Below are 20,410 nucleotides of genomic sequence, written 5' to 3'. Positions count from 1 at the left end.
AATCCCCCTTTTGTGCAGCGAAAGCTCTGAGATACATCTCAATCCCTGAGAAATGAAAAGTTATAAAGCTTTTTGAAAGGTGGGACTGTCTAACTGTGTATATGAAACATGTACATGTGTAGAAAAGAAACCTGAACATTCTATGTGTCAATCCTTTTGGGTGTGTTTTTACTTAAAACAGTGTTAAAAGTTAATGTCAAATTTATTTCACTGTGTGTGTGTGTGTGTGTGTGTGTGTGTGTGTGTGTGTGTGTGTGTGTGTGTGTGTGTGTGTGTGTGTGTGTGTGTGTGTGTGTGTGTGTGTGTGTGTGTGTGTGTGTGTGTGTGTGTGTGAGATACAGGTATATTCTGGTACCTCAAGACCGAGAATTTTTTTTTTTTCCAAAAAGACCTGTTATTAAATGATAAACACTAAAAAGAGTTCAGCTTGAGGAATTGGCTGTAACAGGGAAAAGGTCAGAGAAGGAATACATAAACACATCCACGAGGTAATTATCTTCTGTGTGTGTGTGTGTGTGTGTGTGTGTGTGTGTGTGTGTGTGTGTAGCTCCTAGAGCTGTTCGACAGTGAGGACCCCAGGGAGAGGGAGTACCTAAAGACCATCCTGCACCGTGTCTATGGAAAACTACTGGGCCTCCGAGCCTACATCCGCAAACAGATCAACAACATCTTCCTCAGGTAGAGGCTGCGCTCCGCCAACCCCATGCACAGGATTTAGACGAGCTATTTATAGCCGGTCAACGTCAATAAATCAAACATTAGCCTACAAACAAAGACGGGATTCATGCATTTTTACATTTCTGCGTTATTATACATAAAGGTTGCAGATTGTTTTGGGATGTTCCTGAAGTTTACCAACAGCTGCTCTCTTCAGTGTATTATTGTATTATTTACTATCTTTACAGAGAGTTTTTATTTAGAGCAATTTCAAAAAAGACAAAAGTTTGTTTTGTTTTCAATTAGTATCCACTTTATATTAGCGTCTATCCAAAACACCTGAGACTCTGTGACTAAAGAGATAAAGAGGGGAAAAACAGAGTTATCAGGAATGTTAACGGTGTATTTCGGCTTAAGTTGGCTGTAGTGTGGGAGTATAAACATGCACCCTGATTGGTCAGTGCCTTGTACACTCTGTCACTTTATATCTGGAATATGCACAGTCATAATAAAGTTCAATCCAATCTAAAATGAAAAGAACGTTTTAGATTTGTTATCATTAATAAGTTATCATGTTGTTGATTTGCTATTCTGGCCCTGCTGAGATCAAACGCCGCTATATGCTGCTCTTAAAACGGAACTGAAATTCACAGCACAGTTTTACTCCATCCCAAATCGTTATTTAAATTCACACTGCTGTCACATATTATATGTTCACACCACTTTCAGACAGGCTTGGTTCCCGTACCAAAAGTGGGCAGAATCCTCTCAAATGTTTAGTTAAACGGCTCTGATGAACAAGGCAGCTGTGACATACAACCGTTTTTCGTCCTTTTCATCAACAAGTGTCGCTGACTCAGTGCCTTTTGTTATGTTTGCAGTATAATTCAATGGGGGAGAGGCAGGGGAGCTAAAACAAACTGATTTGGTTCAGTATCTACGACAGCTAAAATATTGAAAAATACAAGCATCTTGTAGAGCTGCTTTTCAAACATTATGCAACATACTTTACTTTTTTTTTTTTTTTTAAACTGAGAAGCTGTTTTCACACTTTCCCTTTGTTTTCTCTCGCTTCAGGTTCATATATGAAACTGAGCACTTCAACGGAGTCGCAGAGTTGCTGGAAATCCTTGGCAGGTTCGTACGCTCACACACACACACACACACACACACACACACACACACACACACACACACACACACACACACACACACACACACACACACACACACACACACAGTTCCTACTTATGAGAAAAGCTACTTTATTTAATTTAATTTAATTTATTTAGGTCACTACGAAACAATTTCTGCAAAGAATGACCACCACTGAGACTGCGAAACACAAAAGAAATACGGATTTTCATTCATCATGCGGTCACAGCCTGGCAGTGAGAGAAACGGTAATAAGGAAGGCAGGGGGACGAATAAGGAGAGCTGTTTGATGGGTATACAGAGACGAGACAAGTGATGAAGGGGTTTAAAAATATTACCAAAGTATGTCCTTCTTCGCTTTGTCTGTTCGGAAATACATACAACTAGCCTGTTAAACAGTATTTTACTGCATCTGCAAAACAAATCAGTTGGAATAAAAATTATAAGATGATTGTGATAGAGAGAGAGAGAGAGAGAGAGAGAGAGAGAGAGAGAGAGAGAGAGAGAGAGAGAGAGAGAGAGAGAGAGAGAGAGAGAGGATGATTACAAACATGATATTATCAAGTTTCATTTCCTCTCTGGGTCTTTATGCGTCATGATGTAAAAGCAATAGGTGGCAATGTGAGGGAACACCCCGGCTGTCATTGTCATATATAAAGATCAATATAATATCAATCCTCAGACTTTAAAACTGGAGTTATGTTGGTTGGTCAAGGTTTACCAAACCAGGAGCCCGCTGCTGTTAATTCATCCCTGTTCGCTTAAAAATGTGGGTTTATGTTTGATTTGCAACACGGTCAATATGAAATGTATTACGAACATAGACTCAGTTAGCATCCTGTCAATTGTGGGAAGAAAAAGTTTACTAATCCTTTGACATTTTCCAGTTCAAGCTGCAATTCTAATGTAAATTGATCTGCCTGCAAACTGTAAGTACAGACACAGACAATGTCTGTCTGTTGATTGAATGTATTTCATCCACTGTGCCGCATTAAGAAAACTTAAGCAAACCTTTAACATATTGATTTTAAATAGATTCAAATTGAAAGTCAGGAGTTTGCAAACGAAGCCATTTTTGAGACGCGTTCGAGCAATTTTGACTTCTTTAAAAAAAAAAAAAAAGAATTAAAATATTTAAAAGTTGTTTTCCTTCCCCAAGATGCACAGTCTCTCATATAACTGTAATAATTTAGAAAATGTTTAAACCGTTTTCCCACAGTTTTCTTGCCCCTGCAGGTCGGGGGGGATTTGGTTAACTCCATCAAAGATCAAGCCCCTTTCCAAAGCTTTCTCTGTCTCTCTACTTGAGAATTTAGGAACTTATTAGACGTGCTAATGGTGCAGACAGATGGAGACATGGAGACACTGAAGGACAGAAAAATAAAACAAATGAGGAAGACAAAATGAGAACTCGGAAAGCAAACAAATGAACATTAAAGGCAATGAATATTAATTTGCGTTCAGGGTCATTTTTAGCAGATGTGATGTGGATTTTCCTCTATGAAGGGATTGGGAATAGATAAACCCTCATTGATCCGAACGCGATTTGAAACGGACCTGTGACTTTTGAGGGATGAGACGAGATGAGGAAGGGGATGAATCCAAGGTGAAAAACGGAGGCAGGAATGGAGGGATGCATAGAGGTGGAGGGGGGAGGGGGAGGGGGAGTGAACAGTGAGTCAGAAGTGGAGGAAGGAGGGTGAGCAGGAGAGGAGAGAGAGGTTTGTATTCATGTTGGTGGTAACAGAGGTATTTATAGCTCCTCCCACACGCCGAGAGAGGATGTACGGTACAGAAAAAGATCGAGAGACAGAGCGGGACTGAGAAAAGGAGGCAGCAAGACAGATTAGAGGAGCCGCGGGAGAGAGGTATTATTGAAAAACAAAAAAAACAACAAAGATGCCGTTAGAAAAGAGGGCGGGAAGACAGGTGGACTGGTACTGAGGCGAACAAATAAATCGCTGACAATCAGCTCAAGATGCTGCTAAATAAGAGTCACACTTAAGTTTAGTTCTCACTCTGGAGCTGCTCGGATTGCACTCGTTTGTCCAGTGGACACAGTTTCAGGTAAAAAAAACCCACTTCATTCAGGAGGAATCCTCTTTTTCAGTCCAGACCTGCACGTTTTCATTAATCTCTACACTTTAGTGATGGTGTTTACAAAGTTTAATCACACTAGGGGGTCAGGCGAAGGGATTTTTCCAGCATGAATCCATAATAAATAGATAAATAATTAGACGTTAAAATTATGCATAGTTTCATTAAAACTCATTGAATTTGTTTTGGCCATTCCAAACCCACGTAGAAAGTTGCGAAATGGCATCAGCTTTAGAACTTCTGCTGATTTAAATATATAAGTTATGCACAATATGCATACCAGGTCAATGAGGTCCAGGTTAACACAGGGCTCCAGAGGAAACTAAGCTCCTGTGGGCCAACGCACGAGAGGAAGAGTAGGAAAGCTGATGTGAGAGTTTGAGATATGAACGGTGGAGGAACGTTGGCTGACATGAAAGGAGAAGGAAAGTAAAGGAGAGCAACTGTAGGAGAAGTGAGGCTGAGAACATCAGGTCTGGGTACAAGCTGTTCTGCTGTGGAATAGACTGTAAGAAAAACCGGGTCAGAATCGTCCTGGAGGATGAAGAGTTTCAGAGATTGGGATATATATATGTATAGAGAGAGAGAGAGAGCAGGAATGTAGCTGTGGACAATTTATATAAAGGACACGTTTACTGCTAATATGATTGTTACCTGGTGATGTTTTTGCCCGTTAAAGAGAAACTCCACACAGCAGCGTTTGTAACAGGCACTTAATCTCATCCTAACAAGGTTCAGAACATCTTTATGTCTCATTAATGCTGCAAGCCAGAACATTAAAACAGTTGCGCTACATCAATTAAAAAAAAAAAAAAAGGATAATGCATTTTGAAAAGTGTGATTTTCATGTTTTATATAGTAAGTTTTCAGTTTTGCTGGATTATTTTGATAATATTTAAGTTGATTCTATCTTAGAAAATAGAGATAACAGAGGAGAGTAGTTCTTAAGTGAGACGTATGAAGAGAGAGTTGATTGGAGGAGACTTCAATGGGCATGTTGATGAAGAGAGAGGAGGTGATGAGGATGTGGAGGAAGGTACAGGAACATATCTGGCGCCCCTCAGAGGAAGTGCATCCTCCCCTGCTCTGACACAATATCTTCCTGTTCCATTGAAGTGAAAGATTGTCTTCTGCAATGTGGTATTTTTTTTTTTTTTTTTATAAAAAAAAAAAAAAAACACTATTGGGGAAAATGTTCATATCAATCTAATAAACACAGGCCGTCTTCAGAGACGGCGTAGCGGTTCCTCTGGCAGACACCCTCACTGTGCAAACAAGAAGTCCAAAAGGCGCAGTGCAGATTAGTCTGCTGTTCAGAGCGAGGAGGCGGGGCCAGAGGGGGCTCAGAGTCCCAGAACCTCACAGGACGAAACCACCGCCGAGTCCAGCGACCACGCAGAGCCACAGCAGAGCCAGTCAAACAGCGAGGGCTCCTCCATTGTGCTAAATCACTCTCCTTGTTGCTCAGTGGGTTTCAGTCCTCCAGTATGATGGACCATGAGGACCACCTTTAATGTTTTATTTGAGTGTCACACTTATGTCAAGTTTGTTTTGGGAGTCAAACACAGCTTAGTTTAATTTGCATCTATTTCTTTTTTTAAAAAAACCCCGAGAAAAACAAGTGAAATCTCAACAAGGCCACTTTCAGCTCAATGATGCAAAATACTGTGAAAAACTGTATCATCCAATTACAGCATTTTGCTTTCAGCTTGCATGTTTTCACGAAATCCCCTTCACAGTAACATATGACGTTAACAATTTTAGCAATAAGGCAACTACATTTCAATGCTGCATTGCTGAATTCTCTGCTCAGGTCTAACTGAGTTACTCTTCTAGAATCCACAGTCCAGAGCAAACAACGCTTTTCTTGAAAAATTAAGGTCAATGAATTTTACACCTAACACATCCTCTGGCAGGCTGGTTTTTGGGGCCATAGGCTACATGTTTGATGCTTCCAGTCTTGAAGCTCTTTCCTTGCATTTGTGCGTCTAACTGGTTCCACTTGTTGATGCAAAGGACACTGACTCCTTTCTCGATTTGAATATAATAATAACTTCTTACATACATGCAAACACTGTAGAGCTGTAAATTTTTAATTTTTTTTTATAAAACATTAAAATGCTGTTCATGTTGACCACAGGTTCCTCCAAACTGCTCCTAAACTGACCTAATGGAGGCAGGTTAGCGTTATTAATAACTGCAACTTCAGTTCATTCATGAATAAATGGACCTGACTGAAGCTGCTGCACTTGAGTGGCCACCATATTATTTGATACTGAACTGAAAAATGGTACAGCCTCGAGTAGGAAATTTTAATTATCTTCAAATGACACATATGTTCTTCAAGTTTACAGTTCATTTTGCATTTATTTGCATGTTTTACCTTTTTAAATGATTATTTTACATCTTTCCTTCCAGTTCACTCATTTCATTGCTGATGTAAACGAACTCCCGATTGATAGATTTAGTGTAATTTTCTTTACTCTTAGTGCTTTCAAGGTTATTTCCCTTTGTTGCTGCTGCTGTGCAGGCGTGGGCAGTTCATTTTTCCAACAAGGAGGGCTGTGGAAAGTTATTGCCTGATTCTGATGAGCTACTGTTGCGGCAGTGCTTTCAGTTTGGTGAAGGTGATTCATGGTTACCTTGAAATTTAACTTCTTGGTTTTTTAGCATTGATTGAGCAAGTTCATCGTGAATAGACACAAACTGCCAACTCACAACGTCTTTGTCTGAGATTTCACACAAGTACAAAACGTGTGGAAGAAAGCAAACACTATAAAACATTTAAAGATCATCGAGAAAAAGCAGTTTTTTATCTCTCTCTCTCGCTATCTCTCTCTAACTGCCTTCTCATCTCTTCCACCAGCATAATAAATGGCTTCGCCTTGCCGCTGAAGGCCGAACACAAGCAGTTCCTGGTTCGGGTCCTCATCCCGCTTCACACAGCAAAGTCCCTTTCCATCTTCCACGCACAGGTCAGTGATAATCCCATATTCACTTTCTCTGGATGTCCTGAGGCGCTGAAAGGTCTTTGTTGTTTTATGTAACACCCCAGATACGATCAGGCAGTGGTGGCATGTTTCATTTTATTTGAAGTTGTATTTACGTGGACACACACAGAGGATGGTTGAGGAAAGTACTGAACCTGCTTTTAGAGTACATCAATGCATCTATTGCTCATTAGGGTCGTTTATTGAAGCTGTGGATGAGCTGTCTGCAATATCAAAGACGTATTTAGTTTTTATTTTCTCCAAACATTTCGCCTCAGTATTTGCAGACATGAGAATACAGCCCTCATAGAATAATGTTTTTTATCCATGCCTGATTTTTTTATTGCTAGGTTTCCAATCTACCACTAGGAGGCCTAGTTGAGTCATAAATAATGCTGCAGAGAGATTGACTCTCCTCAGGTTTACAGTGTGTGTGTGTGTGTGTGTGTGTGTGTGTGTGTGTGTGTGTGTGTGTGTGTGTGTGTGTGTGTGTGTGTGTGTGGGTGTGTTTGGGTGAAAATAGTATTGGATGTCACAGATGGTAGATTGTGTGTATTTTACTTTGCCTATGCTGAAGGTACAGTTTGTTCATCACAACCTGGTCGAAGGTGTGTGTGTGTGTGTGTGTGTGTGTGTGTGTGTGTGTGTGTGTGTGTGTGTGTGTGTGTGTGTGTGTGTGTGTGTGTGTGTGTGTGTGTGTGTGTGTGTGTGCCCTACATTTCTCCCCCATCTCTCTCCCTGCGGTTCACACACATACATTATTTACACACTCGAACACACAGTCTTTTTGACAGGGTCACAGGAGAGGCGCTGCTTGTGGACGGCTCTCTGTAGGTGCGGCGGTGCGGCACTGACCCAGTTTTAGATACATCAAAATATGATTTCATCTCAGAGATTTCTCAGCACTGTGAAATATATCTGAATCCTCCTGCATGTAAAAGGATTTCATTTATGTCACCTTATCGCAGTATTATCTAATCCATCACCGTAATGCCCCTACATTTGACAGTAAAGTACTATTAATTGATACTATCATATAATTGATAACACAGTTATAACTGAAGGCTCACCTGTATTGATCCTGAACCGATTCCAGCAAATGTGTGCACGTCACCAAGACTCCATAACTACAAGCGACATTTAAAAGTAATGTATGAGTTAGGTCAAGTAAGTGGCTCTCGCAGTAATAACTCCCTTTATAGCGTCATTGCAATACAAGCTGTAAGAAGTCAGGATCACACTTGAATTGAAATTCACCTTGACGGAGACACTAGTAATTAGGACGGATGATCACATTCAAAACATGCAACAAGAAGCTTTTCTGTATTTTATAAAAGATGGGATGTGTAACCCAGTAATTGCTGCTATTTTTCTACCTGGGCTCCCTCGGTTTCCCCCCTTCGGTCTCCAATTTGCCAAAACATCACCATTAGGCAAAAGCCTGCAATACTGTCTTTTTTTTTTTTTTTAACAAATCCAATTAATCTAATTTCCCAGCAGATTAAAACTTGCACCCTACACTGGAAAAATACTCACAGTAGCTTTCTGCCTAACACTTCAAGCCTAAAACCTTATATGTATCATTGTTTTTCTGGAAATAGACCTTAATTTGACCTGTCACTGTGACATATCAATCTGGTAAAATCCTTGCCTTAAAAGTTTAAAAAGGACGAGAGTATCCGTAATCCTTCCCCCAACAATGGCTTCCTGTTCCCACTAAGCTCGACCTGACAACAGAATCCCACATCATATTTACCCAAATTGATTTCTCTAATGCCTCGCTAATACTTTAAATAGTTTGGGCGCTCAGCACCTTCTCTTTAATCCCCTCCTTTTTTTTTTTTTTTTTTTTTCCAGTTTAACGTCTTTCACTGTCCCTTTTTCTTAAAACTTCTGTCCCCATCCTTTCCACTACTTCTCTAGCCATGTTTTTAACGGCGACGGGAAACAGTTGAGACAGAAAAATCAGAAAACGTGAAGGCCGACAGAGAACGGCGCTCCGGGTCAAACAGAAATGGGACGATTGTGAAAACACGAGGAGCCTGACAGTGCATAAGCTCGGCTCGACTCGTTAAACGTGACGACTCCTGATGCGACTTGCGGAGTTGAAGCAGTGCAGCAGCGATGTGAACAGTTCAAAAGGTATAAATAGGACGCCAGAGGAAAGACAGAGAGACAAGAGGTCTAAACTCTATCTCACATGCCCTGAAGGGACTTCGTTGTGTGTGTGACATCACTCCTTCCGAAGTAAACACACGCACACACAGTCTCCGTCGCCACGGTGCCCACTCGCCACGGCAACCGGCCGGGGTGGATGGGGCAACCGCAAAACACACACAGTGTGCACGCGCGTGCACACACGCTGACACTCTCGGTATGATGGGAAACGATTGTAGCTGATATTAAGAAGAGACATACGCACACATACAGTTCATCCACAGATATACACACACTTTTTTCCGATCTTGAGCCGGTGTAATTCTGAGGGATAAGTGCTAAGATCCCTTTTGTGTCCTTGACAGCTTCAGTGTGTGTGTGCGTGCGTGCACGTGTGTGTGTGTGTGTGTGTGTGTGTGTGTGTGTGTGTGTGTGTGTGTGTGTGTGTGTGTGCGTGTGTGTGCGTGTGTGTGCGTGTGTGTGCGTGCGTGCACATGTGTGTGTGTGTGAGTAACCTCCTGTTCTGTCTTTGCAGCTGGCCTACTGTGTGGTGCAGTTCATGGAGAAAGATGCTACAGTCACTGAATATGTAAGACTGCTTTTATCTACCTCACTGTCTACAACACAGCCGCCACACCTGGAGGTCAAAACTTAAAACAAACAAAAAAAACCCCATTAAAATGAGATTAGAATTAAAACTACATATTGGTATTTGTGGTGGAGCTTTTTGTTATAATCATAAGGACACCATCATCATAATGGTTAACAGACATTCAAATATAACAGATATGTAAAGATATTTATGTCGCACTGGCTGAGGTACTCAATGAAATATTTCCAAATTAAAACATTTCAATAGATTAATTCTAAATGTACTACATTACAATCATGACTTTCTAGTCTTGTTGACACTGATATACACACTCAATGTAAAGGTGTGACATACGTATGTCATGTGTCAAATGTACAAATAAATATGACAACTTGTGCTTGAATCGATCAATTAGTTTCATCAAACCTTATGAAATGAACACAATCTGTTAAAAATCTGCACCGCGCCGCATTGTAAGCAACCCAGTTCTAAAAAGCATTGTGTGAGAACTCGAGATGTGTTCAAGGACTCTTCAAACTGTAGGTCATACAGCTCTTTAAAGGGCACAAGGTCGATTCCATAACGACTGCACTGAAACCAACATGCAGAATGAAGAAAACCAGACCGGACGCTGAAAAATACATTGGCTGGTGTGCGGATTCATCCATCTGTGGGAATTCCACACTGGTGCTAAGTGACTGCACGAGCATTTATTTATTTTTTTGCATTCACCTGCTTCTCCATTCAGTGAAACTCTCGGCGGAAACTTAATGGGATTTTTCTCGACGCAAAAGGTGCAGCAGGACCTCGTCTTAATGGAGCTGGAAGGGATGGAAGACAGCCAGCATCCCTGCTGAGAAAATAAGTCCAGTGTTTACTTTTATTAATGCGTGCGCTTATTTGCAGATCATCAGAGGGCTGCTCAAGTACTGGCCGAAAACCTGCACGCAGAAAGAGGTGAGATGACTTGATGTTTCCTGCTCCTCAGTGAATAATATCAGGGAGGAATCACATACTGTAGCTGCCCTCCCTATTATTCCTATATAAGCTGCGGTCTGTGTGTTTAGGTGATGTTCCTGGGGGAGATCGAGGAGATCCTCGACGTGATAGAGCCATCTCAATTCATCCGGGTTCAGGAGCCACTGTTCAAACAGATAGCGGCCTGCATCTCCAGCCCTCACTTCCAGGTGACAAAGACGAGACTGTTGCGTTCAGATCACAGCTCTCTATTGGGAGCGCGTAGGATTGCTTTGACCGTGGCTGCAGTAATCCGACCGCCTGCAGCTTTATTGAATGGTGTTGAAGAAGACAGCATAGGCCCGTTTGCTTTGATCAAAAGGGAAAATGAAAAATGAATGAACGTCGTGTCTTCTTCGTTGGTGCGTTTTCCAGGTAGCGGAGCGGGCTCTTTACTTCTGGAACAATGAGTACATCCTCAGTCTGATAGAGGAGAACTGTCAAGTCATCCTGCCACTGGTCTTTGCCACCCTCTACAGAGTCTCCAAGGAGCACTGGAACCAGTAAGTGACCCATGTCAATGGAAATCTTCCTCAGTTACGAATGGCTCCTGTATTTCCTGTACTATAGATGCTACACACACAAACACACAAATCATAGCCATAGAAATTAATTGTCACTTTATTTTTGTGCTTTTGGCCACGAGAATGTGCATTTTCATGTCTACACAAAGGACTCGGGTGTAGTTCTGGGTTACAGGTTTCATCCTAATCTGACCGTGTCTCCGCAGGACCATCGTGTCTCTGATCTACAACGTGCTGAAGACCTTCATGGAGATGAACAGCAAACTGTTTGATGACCTCACTGCCTCCTACAAAGTGGAGAAACAGAAGTGAGTGTGACTACACTTACACGGTGACAGTGAGAGGGCGAAATACAAATCGTCTTAAGTCATATCTTGGGTCAGATTTTGTTCCATGGTCCATCACCTTGTATTTCATATTGTAAGTATGTATCACTGAGGTCATCTTTTTGAATCCGATTCCAGTTATTCATCACTTCGCTTCAGGATCAAGATAGGCGGTACTATAGGGAAATAAAATCTAAAGGAGTAGCTCAGTATTTTCACCAGATTTTTATGTGCCCTTTTTTACTTTCCCAAGAGTGAAATCATAGATATTTTATTAGTTTCTGGGAGGGTTTATGTTTTGTAGCTGAACAACGGTCTGTCCACTTTGTCAGTACTTGCTGTCTATTCTCATCTCCTGCACTCCTGCGTGTGCAGACGATGTCAGTGGGCTTTGGTTTTGCTTCTCGTTGCTCCACCGAAGAGGTTTGGTCATTTCTACACTCATTGACTCAAACATCTGCAAAGTAAGATTGTTTGCATACAAATTGACAAATGGACTTCAAAGAAATGCAAAATGCGGTCGTGTTTCTCCGTCAGGATATCGAGCAGCGCTGGTCTGGATGCACTGATGTTTTTGTAGGCTCTTGCCGGGGATCCCAGTGAGGAGGGTTTTGCAGTAATCCAACCTGAAAGGCAGTAAACGAGCCTCTTGGCATCGGGACTCGCCTCAGACCCTTCCTGGGGTTACTGTTTCTGCGTTTGTGGGTTCGAATGAAATCTCTGCTTCTCGTCATCTCGGTCCTTAGAGCTTGCAAGGCATGAATAGAAAACCTAAAGCGGAGCCTTCACGACTGTGAATAACATGAACGTTATAGAGCATGGTGCAGATACTTCTTCCTTCAAACTCTCAAAATGTGTTAAACCAGGCTGGAGTCGCATATCAACACAATATTAGCTGCTTCAAAATAAAAATAAAAATAAAAAACTAAACAAACTTTTGTTTCAGTCCATAAAAAGTGTTCCCTTTTAGAAAAACGTGGAACTATAACTCCTTCTTAATTTTAACCCCAAACAACTCAAATCAGCGGGTGCATCACTTTCTGCCCCCAACGCTTCACTTTTGTCCTCGTCTCTCTTCCCTTGCACGCGCCGCCTCAGGGAGATGAAGCGGGAACGGGAGCGTACAGAGCTGTGGCGAGGCCTGGAGGAGCACCAGGAGCGCCGGATGCAGATGCTCACAGAGGCGGCCAGGAACCAGCGCAACCTCCAGGAGCGAGGCGAGCGAGGGGACGCCTCGTCTCCGTCGTCCCCGCAGACGGCTCACTCCGACCAACCCGAGCCCAAACCCAGCGGGGGCTCCTCCGGGGCCGGCGAGAGCGCCACCTAGGCACAGAGATTGGATGACACGTGAAGAGGGGGGAAGAGATTGGTTGTTGGGGCAAAAGGGAGAAGACATGAAGCTGATGGCGAAAGTGTTGGGAGACAGAAGAGGGTACGATCTTGGATCATGGAGCGGGTGGCGTTTCGTATAGAAAGGCACCAACTCTGTGATCCAAGGTTGAGATCGTACCTTCTTTCTGACAGGGTTGTGTGAAACTGGTTCACTTTTTTTTGCTGTACACTCATTATGCTGCAGATCAGAAGATGAATATCATTCAAAAGTGCAGACTGTCGTTTCAATCGGAGGCTGGTTTATGAAACTGCAGGTCAGGGCCTAACTGTAGCCGGCCTGCGTCAAATCAGTCTCAAAACAACAGATGAAATATCTTTCTCGGTGCAACAAAAAAAACTTGTGTCTGAAACATTTAACCAGTCGAGTCATTGAGTCTGTACTGTGGCCTCATATTTATCTTTTGGTCCGAGATGCTTATTTCATGTGTGGATAGCACAATAAACACTTATAAACAGAGGAAGCAATTTCACACAAAGTTTCCCAAAACTATTCCCGCACAGCAACACCCCCCCCCCCCCCCCCCCCCCCCCCCCACACACACACACACACACACACACACACACACCCCTACAGATACACATTTACTGTGAATATCAGAAATCAAAAGAAAGAGTTACAGTGTATCCAGGTCAAGAAAAGGTCACACACCTGATTCATGCACAGAAACACACACACACACACACACACACACACACACACACACACACACACACACACACACACACACACACACACACACACACACACACACACACACACACACACACGCACACACAGACCTCTCCCAGTCTGCCGGGTTCCACCAAAGGACGAGCCTCAAGTCCCTTAAGGTTGAATAACCTCTGATGAAGATGACGATACTGATATAAAGTACAATAATGTTCCTTCTTCTTACTTGTTACTCTACTACTACTCTACTCTAAGTACTACTGATGATGATGATAATGTTTTTATATATATACATATGTCTCTGGATATTTCTGTAGTGTATTATGGGAGAAACACTAGTGTAGCAGAAACCATGAAGGGGAAGCTCCACTCAAATTCTGAATTCACATCACACATTAAATGTACGAGGCCATAATGTGAGTGCTGAAATTCAGCAGAATTCCCCTTTAACAGACTTTTTAGCGGTGAGGAATGCACTGGATTGGTGGTGGCTGTCTTTCTTCTATTTTGGGGGAAAAAAAAAAAAAAAAAAAACACATTCAAAAGCGGTAAAATATTTTCAAAGTTAACCTGTTTACTTTGTTTTGTTTCGCTTTCAATTTAAAACCAAAATTCATTTAGCGTCTGACAAATTAATGTATGCTCCGTAACATCCGTTGCCTTGAAGGCCTTTTTTCTTTCTTTTCCGCACTCTACTGCCACCAATTGTTGAACGGTCAAAGCTCCACAGGGTACGTTTTATTATCCTATAAATTTGTATCTGTTGTGTTTTTAAGCCCCTGAAACGTGTAAAGAGCGATTAATCCAAGCGAGCCAATGAGCTTGAATTGAATAAGCTCCCCACAAGTGTCCCAAACCAAAAGAAACCCACCACCATCCCGCTGGACTCCTGCACCCTGAAGCGTCTGTAGGCTCAGCAGACCCCATGCTGCTAGATGGTAACCATGACGACGATAACCTTTTTTTTTTTTTTTTTTTTCTTTCCCTTTCTTTTTTTCCCTTCGGTGTGAACCAACAAAAATCTGTTTATTCTTGTCTGATCATTACAATAGAGTGATGAGGATAGAGAGGAGGGGGGTGAAAAAAAAAAACCAGAAAAAAAACAAACAATTATTTTAGCAATATTTTCATTCTTTCAGGATAATCTGTGTGTTTTTAGGGGGTGAAACAGGAGGTGGGCGTCACACACAAACGTTTACCTCCCACTCTTGTTTTTACTCCTGTCGCGTCCTTGATATTCACATTGTCTTAAAGGTACCTTTTGTGTAAATTAATTTGATGAGAAATAATTTTTTTTCCGCTTTGTAATTATGTTGTTTATTTTCTTGGTTTTTGTATGATCTTGTTCATTTTGTGGAAAAACTGATACTGATGCTATTTATTTTCTATTTGATCAGGAAATGTAACCTTATTTGAAGACGATGGTCAGGTTGTGTACGTGTGTGTATGAGTGTGCGTGCGTGTGTGTGTGTGTGAGAGAGAGAGAGAGCGTGTGAATGAGTGTGTTGGTGTGTATCCAGTGAGCAGGAGATGTGTGTAGACAGAGCGACAGAGAACGAGAGCTGATCTCTTTGCTTCTCTCTCTCTCTCTCTCTCTCTCTCTCCTTCTCTCCTTCCTTGAGGGACTTGGTCTGAATCCGAATGTATCGTGAAACAAACTTGATTGTTTTTTTGATGCTTGAGACGCAGAGCTACCTTGTCAGCCGCTTTGTAACCAAACGTTCAACGACCCTTCAGACCTGCAGTTATCCATGCCGCACACCTGAGGACGTGCCTGAATCAACAACGCTTCGGAAAATTTGCCTCGCTCGCCGCTCTCGGGTCAGCCGGGAGTATTTCCGAAACACTCCTGAGTTTCTTTTCTGGACTTCAATGATCCAGATAGCGAAGATTTAAATGAACGAATCGGCGGCAATCGAGCATAGCGTTCAGCTAAAACTCAACGTGTGAATCCTTCAATCCCTCAGTAGCATTTAATAGGTTAAAAAGAAACTACTGATCAAAGTAACGCCGCTGTACTTTCTTTCAAGTATTTCAAACACAGAGTCGCCTTGAGTTGGCTTCTCAATCAAAGGCAAAAACGCCTGTTTTTGGTTCACATGGTTTCTAATTATGGTTCTAAAGATAAAAAATTTCCACACTTGGCAAGAAAAGTAACAAATGTGTGGTGTAATTTGGTGTTGTGTCACCAACAATACGAAATAAAAAAAAAATAAAAAATTACGTTCTTATTTATTTACTTTTATCTGAGCTTATGTAACTTTGTTGATTCAAGCACGTCGCTCTCAAAACCACAACTGAAAAGAGCCTAAACTTGACCTCACTGTCATAAAACTGTTTACCTTACGATTTTTTATTTTTGGTTTTGGTTAGTTTAGCCACGAAAACCCTGTTGATTGTTATTGTCAGTTGGTCAGCTGACCCGACGGGGGAGAAACCTGAACCCCCGGCTCCCACTGTTCCAGAAATATCAGCTCCATTTGGCTAATGACAACATTCCCAAATTCTTGTTATTGTACAACTGCTCCAGAACGGAACGCGAGAGAGGAGAGAGTGTTTGTAGAGAGCTCTGGCTATCACCTCACGTCACGTCGCTGTTTTCACTGACCGTCACATCTCCTCTAATTCGGAGGCGCGGTGTGAAGGAATCACATGAAAACAGCTTGCAAAAGTGAAAATTTAAAAAAAAAAAAAAAAAAAAGAGGAAGAGGAGGTAGACGGAGGTAGACGGAGGGAAAGAAAAGACATAGATATGATAGAATGGCAATAAGTCAGAGCATCAAAGTGCGAAAAATAATGTTACCGAAACCTACAACTGCATTACGTAGCAATTTCACTGAATTTCTAGATTTGCACTGTCTGCCCAATGGTCTGTGTTTGTTGTGTTGAAGAAAACAAAACAAAAAAAAAAAATCTTAGAGAAGATGATGAAGTCGATGCAGAAGACAAAGAAGATGTATATTTTGGGGACCAACACAGCGGTGGGGGGGGTTTGAATGTAGAGAGGCTTACTACTGTACGTAACATTACAGGGGGGTGTAGAATGGAGGAAAAAAAAACAACTATGTGCTAAAAATGAAACTTCACTTGGAGAAAACCCTCGGTGTGTCCACGTGGTTTTTTTTTGTGTCCCTGGTTTGTTCTCTAAATATCGTGTTTTAACTGTTTACATTCATATTACAACTCCCAACAGCAGAGTCAGTATAGTGAAGCGTTCTGGAGAGCGCAATGGCGCGGTCGCGACTAAACGGGAAGTGGAAAAAGTCCCACTTTCAAGTGGGAAAAATGTGAATGATGTGGAACTTACCAGCAGAAAAGTAGGCGTTTCTGACAGTTACAAGACGCTAATATAATAAAAGATGTTACTCAACTCCACAGAGTTTGTGCACCTGGGATAAACAAACCTCATTAAAACCTTAATATAGAGATTGTTGGCGTAGCCTCGAGCGTTAGCTCCCGAACCCAGCAGTATTTCAATAAATGTAGCAGCACTTCACAAGCATTATTTCATATTGCTTACATGGGTAATGAAACCATTGTCAGGATTTTTTTTTAGCAATTTGTTTGTCTCCCAAGTGGGAAATTGGACTTTCCCGACGAGTTTCCAGCTCAACAAACACCTCATGAAAGCTAAAGAGATTGTTGGAAAGAAAAACTAAGATACAAAGTGAAAACAACAACCCCGGATCTGTACATAGGTGAATTGTTTTTTTAAATAAGGGATTATATATATATATATGTTTTTTTGTTTTTTTTTAAGTTTGTTGCGATGCCTCTAATCTATCTACATTTATGAGCTTTACTAATCTTACTGAGCTTCAACACAAGTTTGCCTTCTGTACAGTATCAAAGCAAGTAATCACACTACAAACTGGGTTTAGGAAGTAGAAGAGAGTTATTTAGTTTGGCTCAAAATATGCGTTGCCAATGGTACAGAGCCTCAAGCACTAAAACTCTCTGTGTGATAGCAGATGGGATAATTGCAATTAGGTCAGACGTAATCTTTTTTTTTTTTTTCTTTTTTCAAACTTGGACTTTAATGTGGTTTTTAAAACACATGTGCTGTCTTGTGGTTTAAAGGGTTGTAAGTGTGATGTGTGTTTGTGTCCGTAATATTAACCCAGGATCAGATTGCCTCTCTTTACATCACAGGAGACTGAAGTTGGCTGAAAACTGCACGCACACACACACACACACACACACACACACACACACACACACACACACACACACACACACACACACACACACACACACACACACACACACACACACACACACACACACACACACACACACACACACACACAGAGTTAAACAGAGGAAGATATAAGCTGAGGTTAAGAAAACAGACAAGCATCAGTATTTTCCAGGGAGTCTCCATTATTTCTGGCTTGGGGTCTCTAATGGTATTTCATTGTAATTGCTATGATGTCATAGTGTCCGTCCGCCCTTAATGGCCTTCTAAAAACAACAACAAGAACGGATTACTCCCATTCACTGGATTGTCCCGGCAGGGAGACACCAGAATCCAGCCGCTCACATCTTCACAAGATCTTCACATGAAAAGGTGAGTTTTTTTCTTTTTACAGAGGGTTTTTTTTTTTTTTTAATGTCATTTGAGGAGCATGTGGAGGAGCATGTGTGCCAGATTCCAAAAAAGAAAGAAAGAAAAGAAATGCTGCCTAGACAAAGAGTGAATAGAGTTTATTTTATAGGGCAATTACAACCTTTACAGAGAACAGTGAACAGTTCTGTGTAGTGTGGAGGAAAGTCTCGCACACCCATTCACTTAAAATTATCAATGAAGTCAAAAGTAGTTCCACTAATTTTGTTTTATCTATGCAGAATAGTCATGCACTATTCTCTTGGAAAGCACTCTTTGCTGTAAGTGAAACCAATTCACTTTAGTATGAGATTTCCTTTAAAAAACAAAAAAAAAAAACTGCTCTTAAAGTCACTATATATTAATTTTATTGCTCTGAGACTATCATTGCATCCTGCTGTGGTTGAATGAACCACTAGAGGGAGTAGTGAGTCATGTTCTATGTTATACTGGTTACAATCACATCTTCTGTTGTTTCATATCAACATTTTATCACCAATGCTAAAATCGTTCATTTCTGTTAAAGCTGGTGTTTTAATGTGGTGAGGCAACTGCAGTGCAAAAACAGTCCTTTCTATTTATTTATCTGTTATTGTGACTCAATAATGCTGATTGAATGAGTAAGAGTTATGCTGTATTTCATTTATGCCAAGCAAGAGTTTTAATCCTGACAAACTCACCCTCTCTCTGTGTCCATCTCTGAATCCATCCTACCCAGCATGCACCTCCACCCTCTTTCTCTCTCTGTTCTTGTCCTGGTTGCAGGGGCAGCCATGGTGTGTGCAGCCCAGACAACAACGCTCCATGATTTCCGAGGCTGCGCTGTGCGAGAGTTTTCCTTTGTGGCCCAGAAGCCCGGCTGCAAGGGGCTGCGCATCACCACAGAGGCCTGTTGGGGGCGCTGCCACACCTGGGAGGTAACCTAGTGATAACACAAGATACTTGTATCATAACCATTACTGGTACTTATCCAACCCTAACTTATTTATCTCAACATCAAAACATGTCAAGACTTGATAAAGGGCCCCATAAGAAGGGTACGTCCACGAAAACGGTCCCCACAAAGTTAGAAAAATCGACGTACACTGCACACACAGACAATAAAGCATCAGAGCATTATCCTTCGCAGGAGTCCCACCCTGTTCTGTAGCTATTTTTGAATGGTTCCATGAAGCTGGAACAGTGAAATACCGGATAAATGATTAATGAGCCAGGACTCAATCCAAACCATAAGAAAGCCGATGACCCACTCCTTTCTCTGGCTCGCGAGGCATTGTCGTAAGACATGCTCACATCCCTCCAAGCAGGGAGGGGTACTGATCTTTAACTGAACTTTTTCCTTTTATTTTTTTCCCAGTTTCAGTTTGCATTTTTAAGGGCTTGGAAAACCGACTTTAGAGGTCCAGAATGCCTCTAGAGAGGACAGAGTGCCACATGGGGTCAACTTGCAACTGACTTTTACAAATGTTTTTTTCTTTTCTTGCGCCAAGTCCTGAGGTGATTGTCTTTGTTTTTGTATTAAAGATTCACTTCTGTGTTTGTGCTGTGTGTGTACCCTGCAGAGGCCTGTGCCAGATCCCCCCTACGTCCACCGTCACCACCGCGTGTGCACGTACAGTCGAACCCGCCACATGACCGTCCGCCTGCCGGGCTGCCAGCCCAACATTTCCCCTCTCTACCACTACCCGATGGCCCTGCACTGCCACTGCGCCACCTGCTCCACGCAGGACACGGAGTGTGAAACCTTCTGACCGACAGCAAGAAATGCCACTGAATGTATTTACCCAAAAGTACAATGTTAAATAAACGAATGAAAGTGAGATATTTAGCGTTAGATTTTATTTTGTGCGGTAACAAGACATAGTAGCACAATCAAAAAGGGCCCCTGAAATGAAATGTAGAGATTTGAGGACTGGAAAATATTGAATTGGTGTTGTTGTATATTCACCAATAAAATACTTTTACGTGTGATACTAAGAAGATGCGTTCAGTTCATTTATTCAAAGTCACTCAAGAAAATCCAAGCGTGAAGAAGAAAAATCACCTCCTCCGGCAGGAATTAGAAATTTGGGATTAACTAATCCCTCCTCTTTTTCTCACTATGTTGGAGAATTTCCGGTGATCGTGGAAAAACATAACTACAGAAAATTTATACAGTTTCATCATAAAGCCAATTATAATAAAATCTTTTGGTGCAAAATAGTGAAATGTAAAAAAAAACATATGC

The 20,410-nt window shown here is 41.7% G+C and overlaps 2 protein-coding genes across 2 annotated transcripts in view; both read left to right on the top strand.

Annotated features, from left to right (window-relative positions):
* Positions 1-14,090, top strand: part of ppp2r5b (protein phosphatase 2, regulatory subunit B', beta) — a 39,349-nt gene extending 25,259 nt beyond the window's left edge. The window contains exons 5-13 of the mRNA XM_080486091.1: positions 548-678; positions 1,735-1,794; positions 6,776-6,884; positions 9,592-9,645; positions 10,555-10,605; positions 10,716-10,835; positions 11,041-11,168; positions 11,396-11,497; positions 12,614-14,090. Coding sequence (XP_080342217.1) covers positions 548-678; positions 1,735-1,794; positions 6,776-6,884; positions 9,592-9,645; positions 10,555-10,605; positions 10,716-10,835; positions 11,041-11,168; positions 11,396-11,497; positions 12,614-12,842 — 984 coding nt within the window. The 3' untranslated portion in view covers positions 12,843-14,090. The remainder of the gene's footprint in view (positions 1-547; positions 679-1,734; positions 1,795-6,775; positions 6,885-9,591; positions 9,646-10,554; positions 10,606-10,715; positions 10,836-11,040; positions 11,169-11,395; positions 11,498-12,613) is intronic.
* A 3,993-nt stretch (positions 14,091-18,083) lies between these two features.
* Positions 18,084-20,157, top strand: LOC308123772 (glycoprotein hormone beta-5-like). The gene is made up of 3 exons (XM_080486432.1): positions 18,084-18,147; positions 18,902-19,100; positions 19,746-20,157. Exons 1-3 carry the CDS (start codon positions 18,140-18,142, stop codon positions 19,932-19,934), a joined length of 396 nt encoding a protein of 131 aa, XP_080342558.1. The 5' UTR covers positions 18,084-18,139; the 3' UTR covers positions 19,935-20,157.
* The last annotated feature ends 253 nt before the right edge of the window (positions 20,158-20,410 follow it).

Source organism: Lipophrys pholis (genome assembly GCF_963383615.2).
Source record: "Lipophrys pholis genome assembly, chromosome: 18".
Taxonomy (NCBI): Eukaryota; Metazoa; Chordata; class Actinopteri; order Blenniiformes; family Blenniidae; genus Lipophrys; species Lipophrys pholis.
This window is presented reverse-complemented; position numbering and strand designations above follow the sequence as displayed.

Coding starts and splice junctions, on each gene's coding strand:
- LOC308123772 (XM_080486432.1), top strand. Junction 19,101..19,745: donor GGCGCTGCCACACCTGGGAG/GTAACCTAGTGA, acceptor TGTACCCTGCAG/AGGCCTGTGCCAGATCCCCC.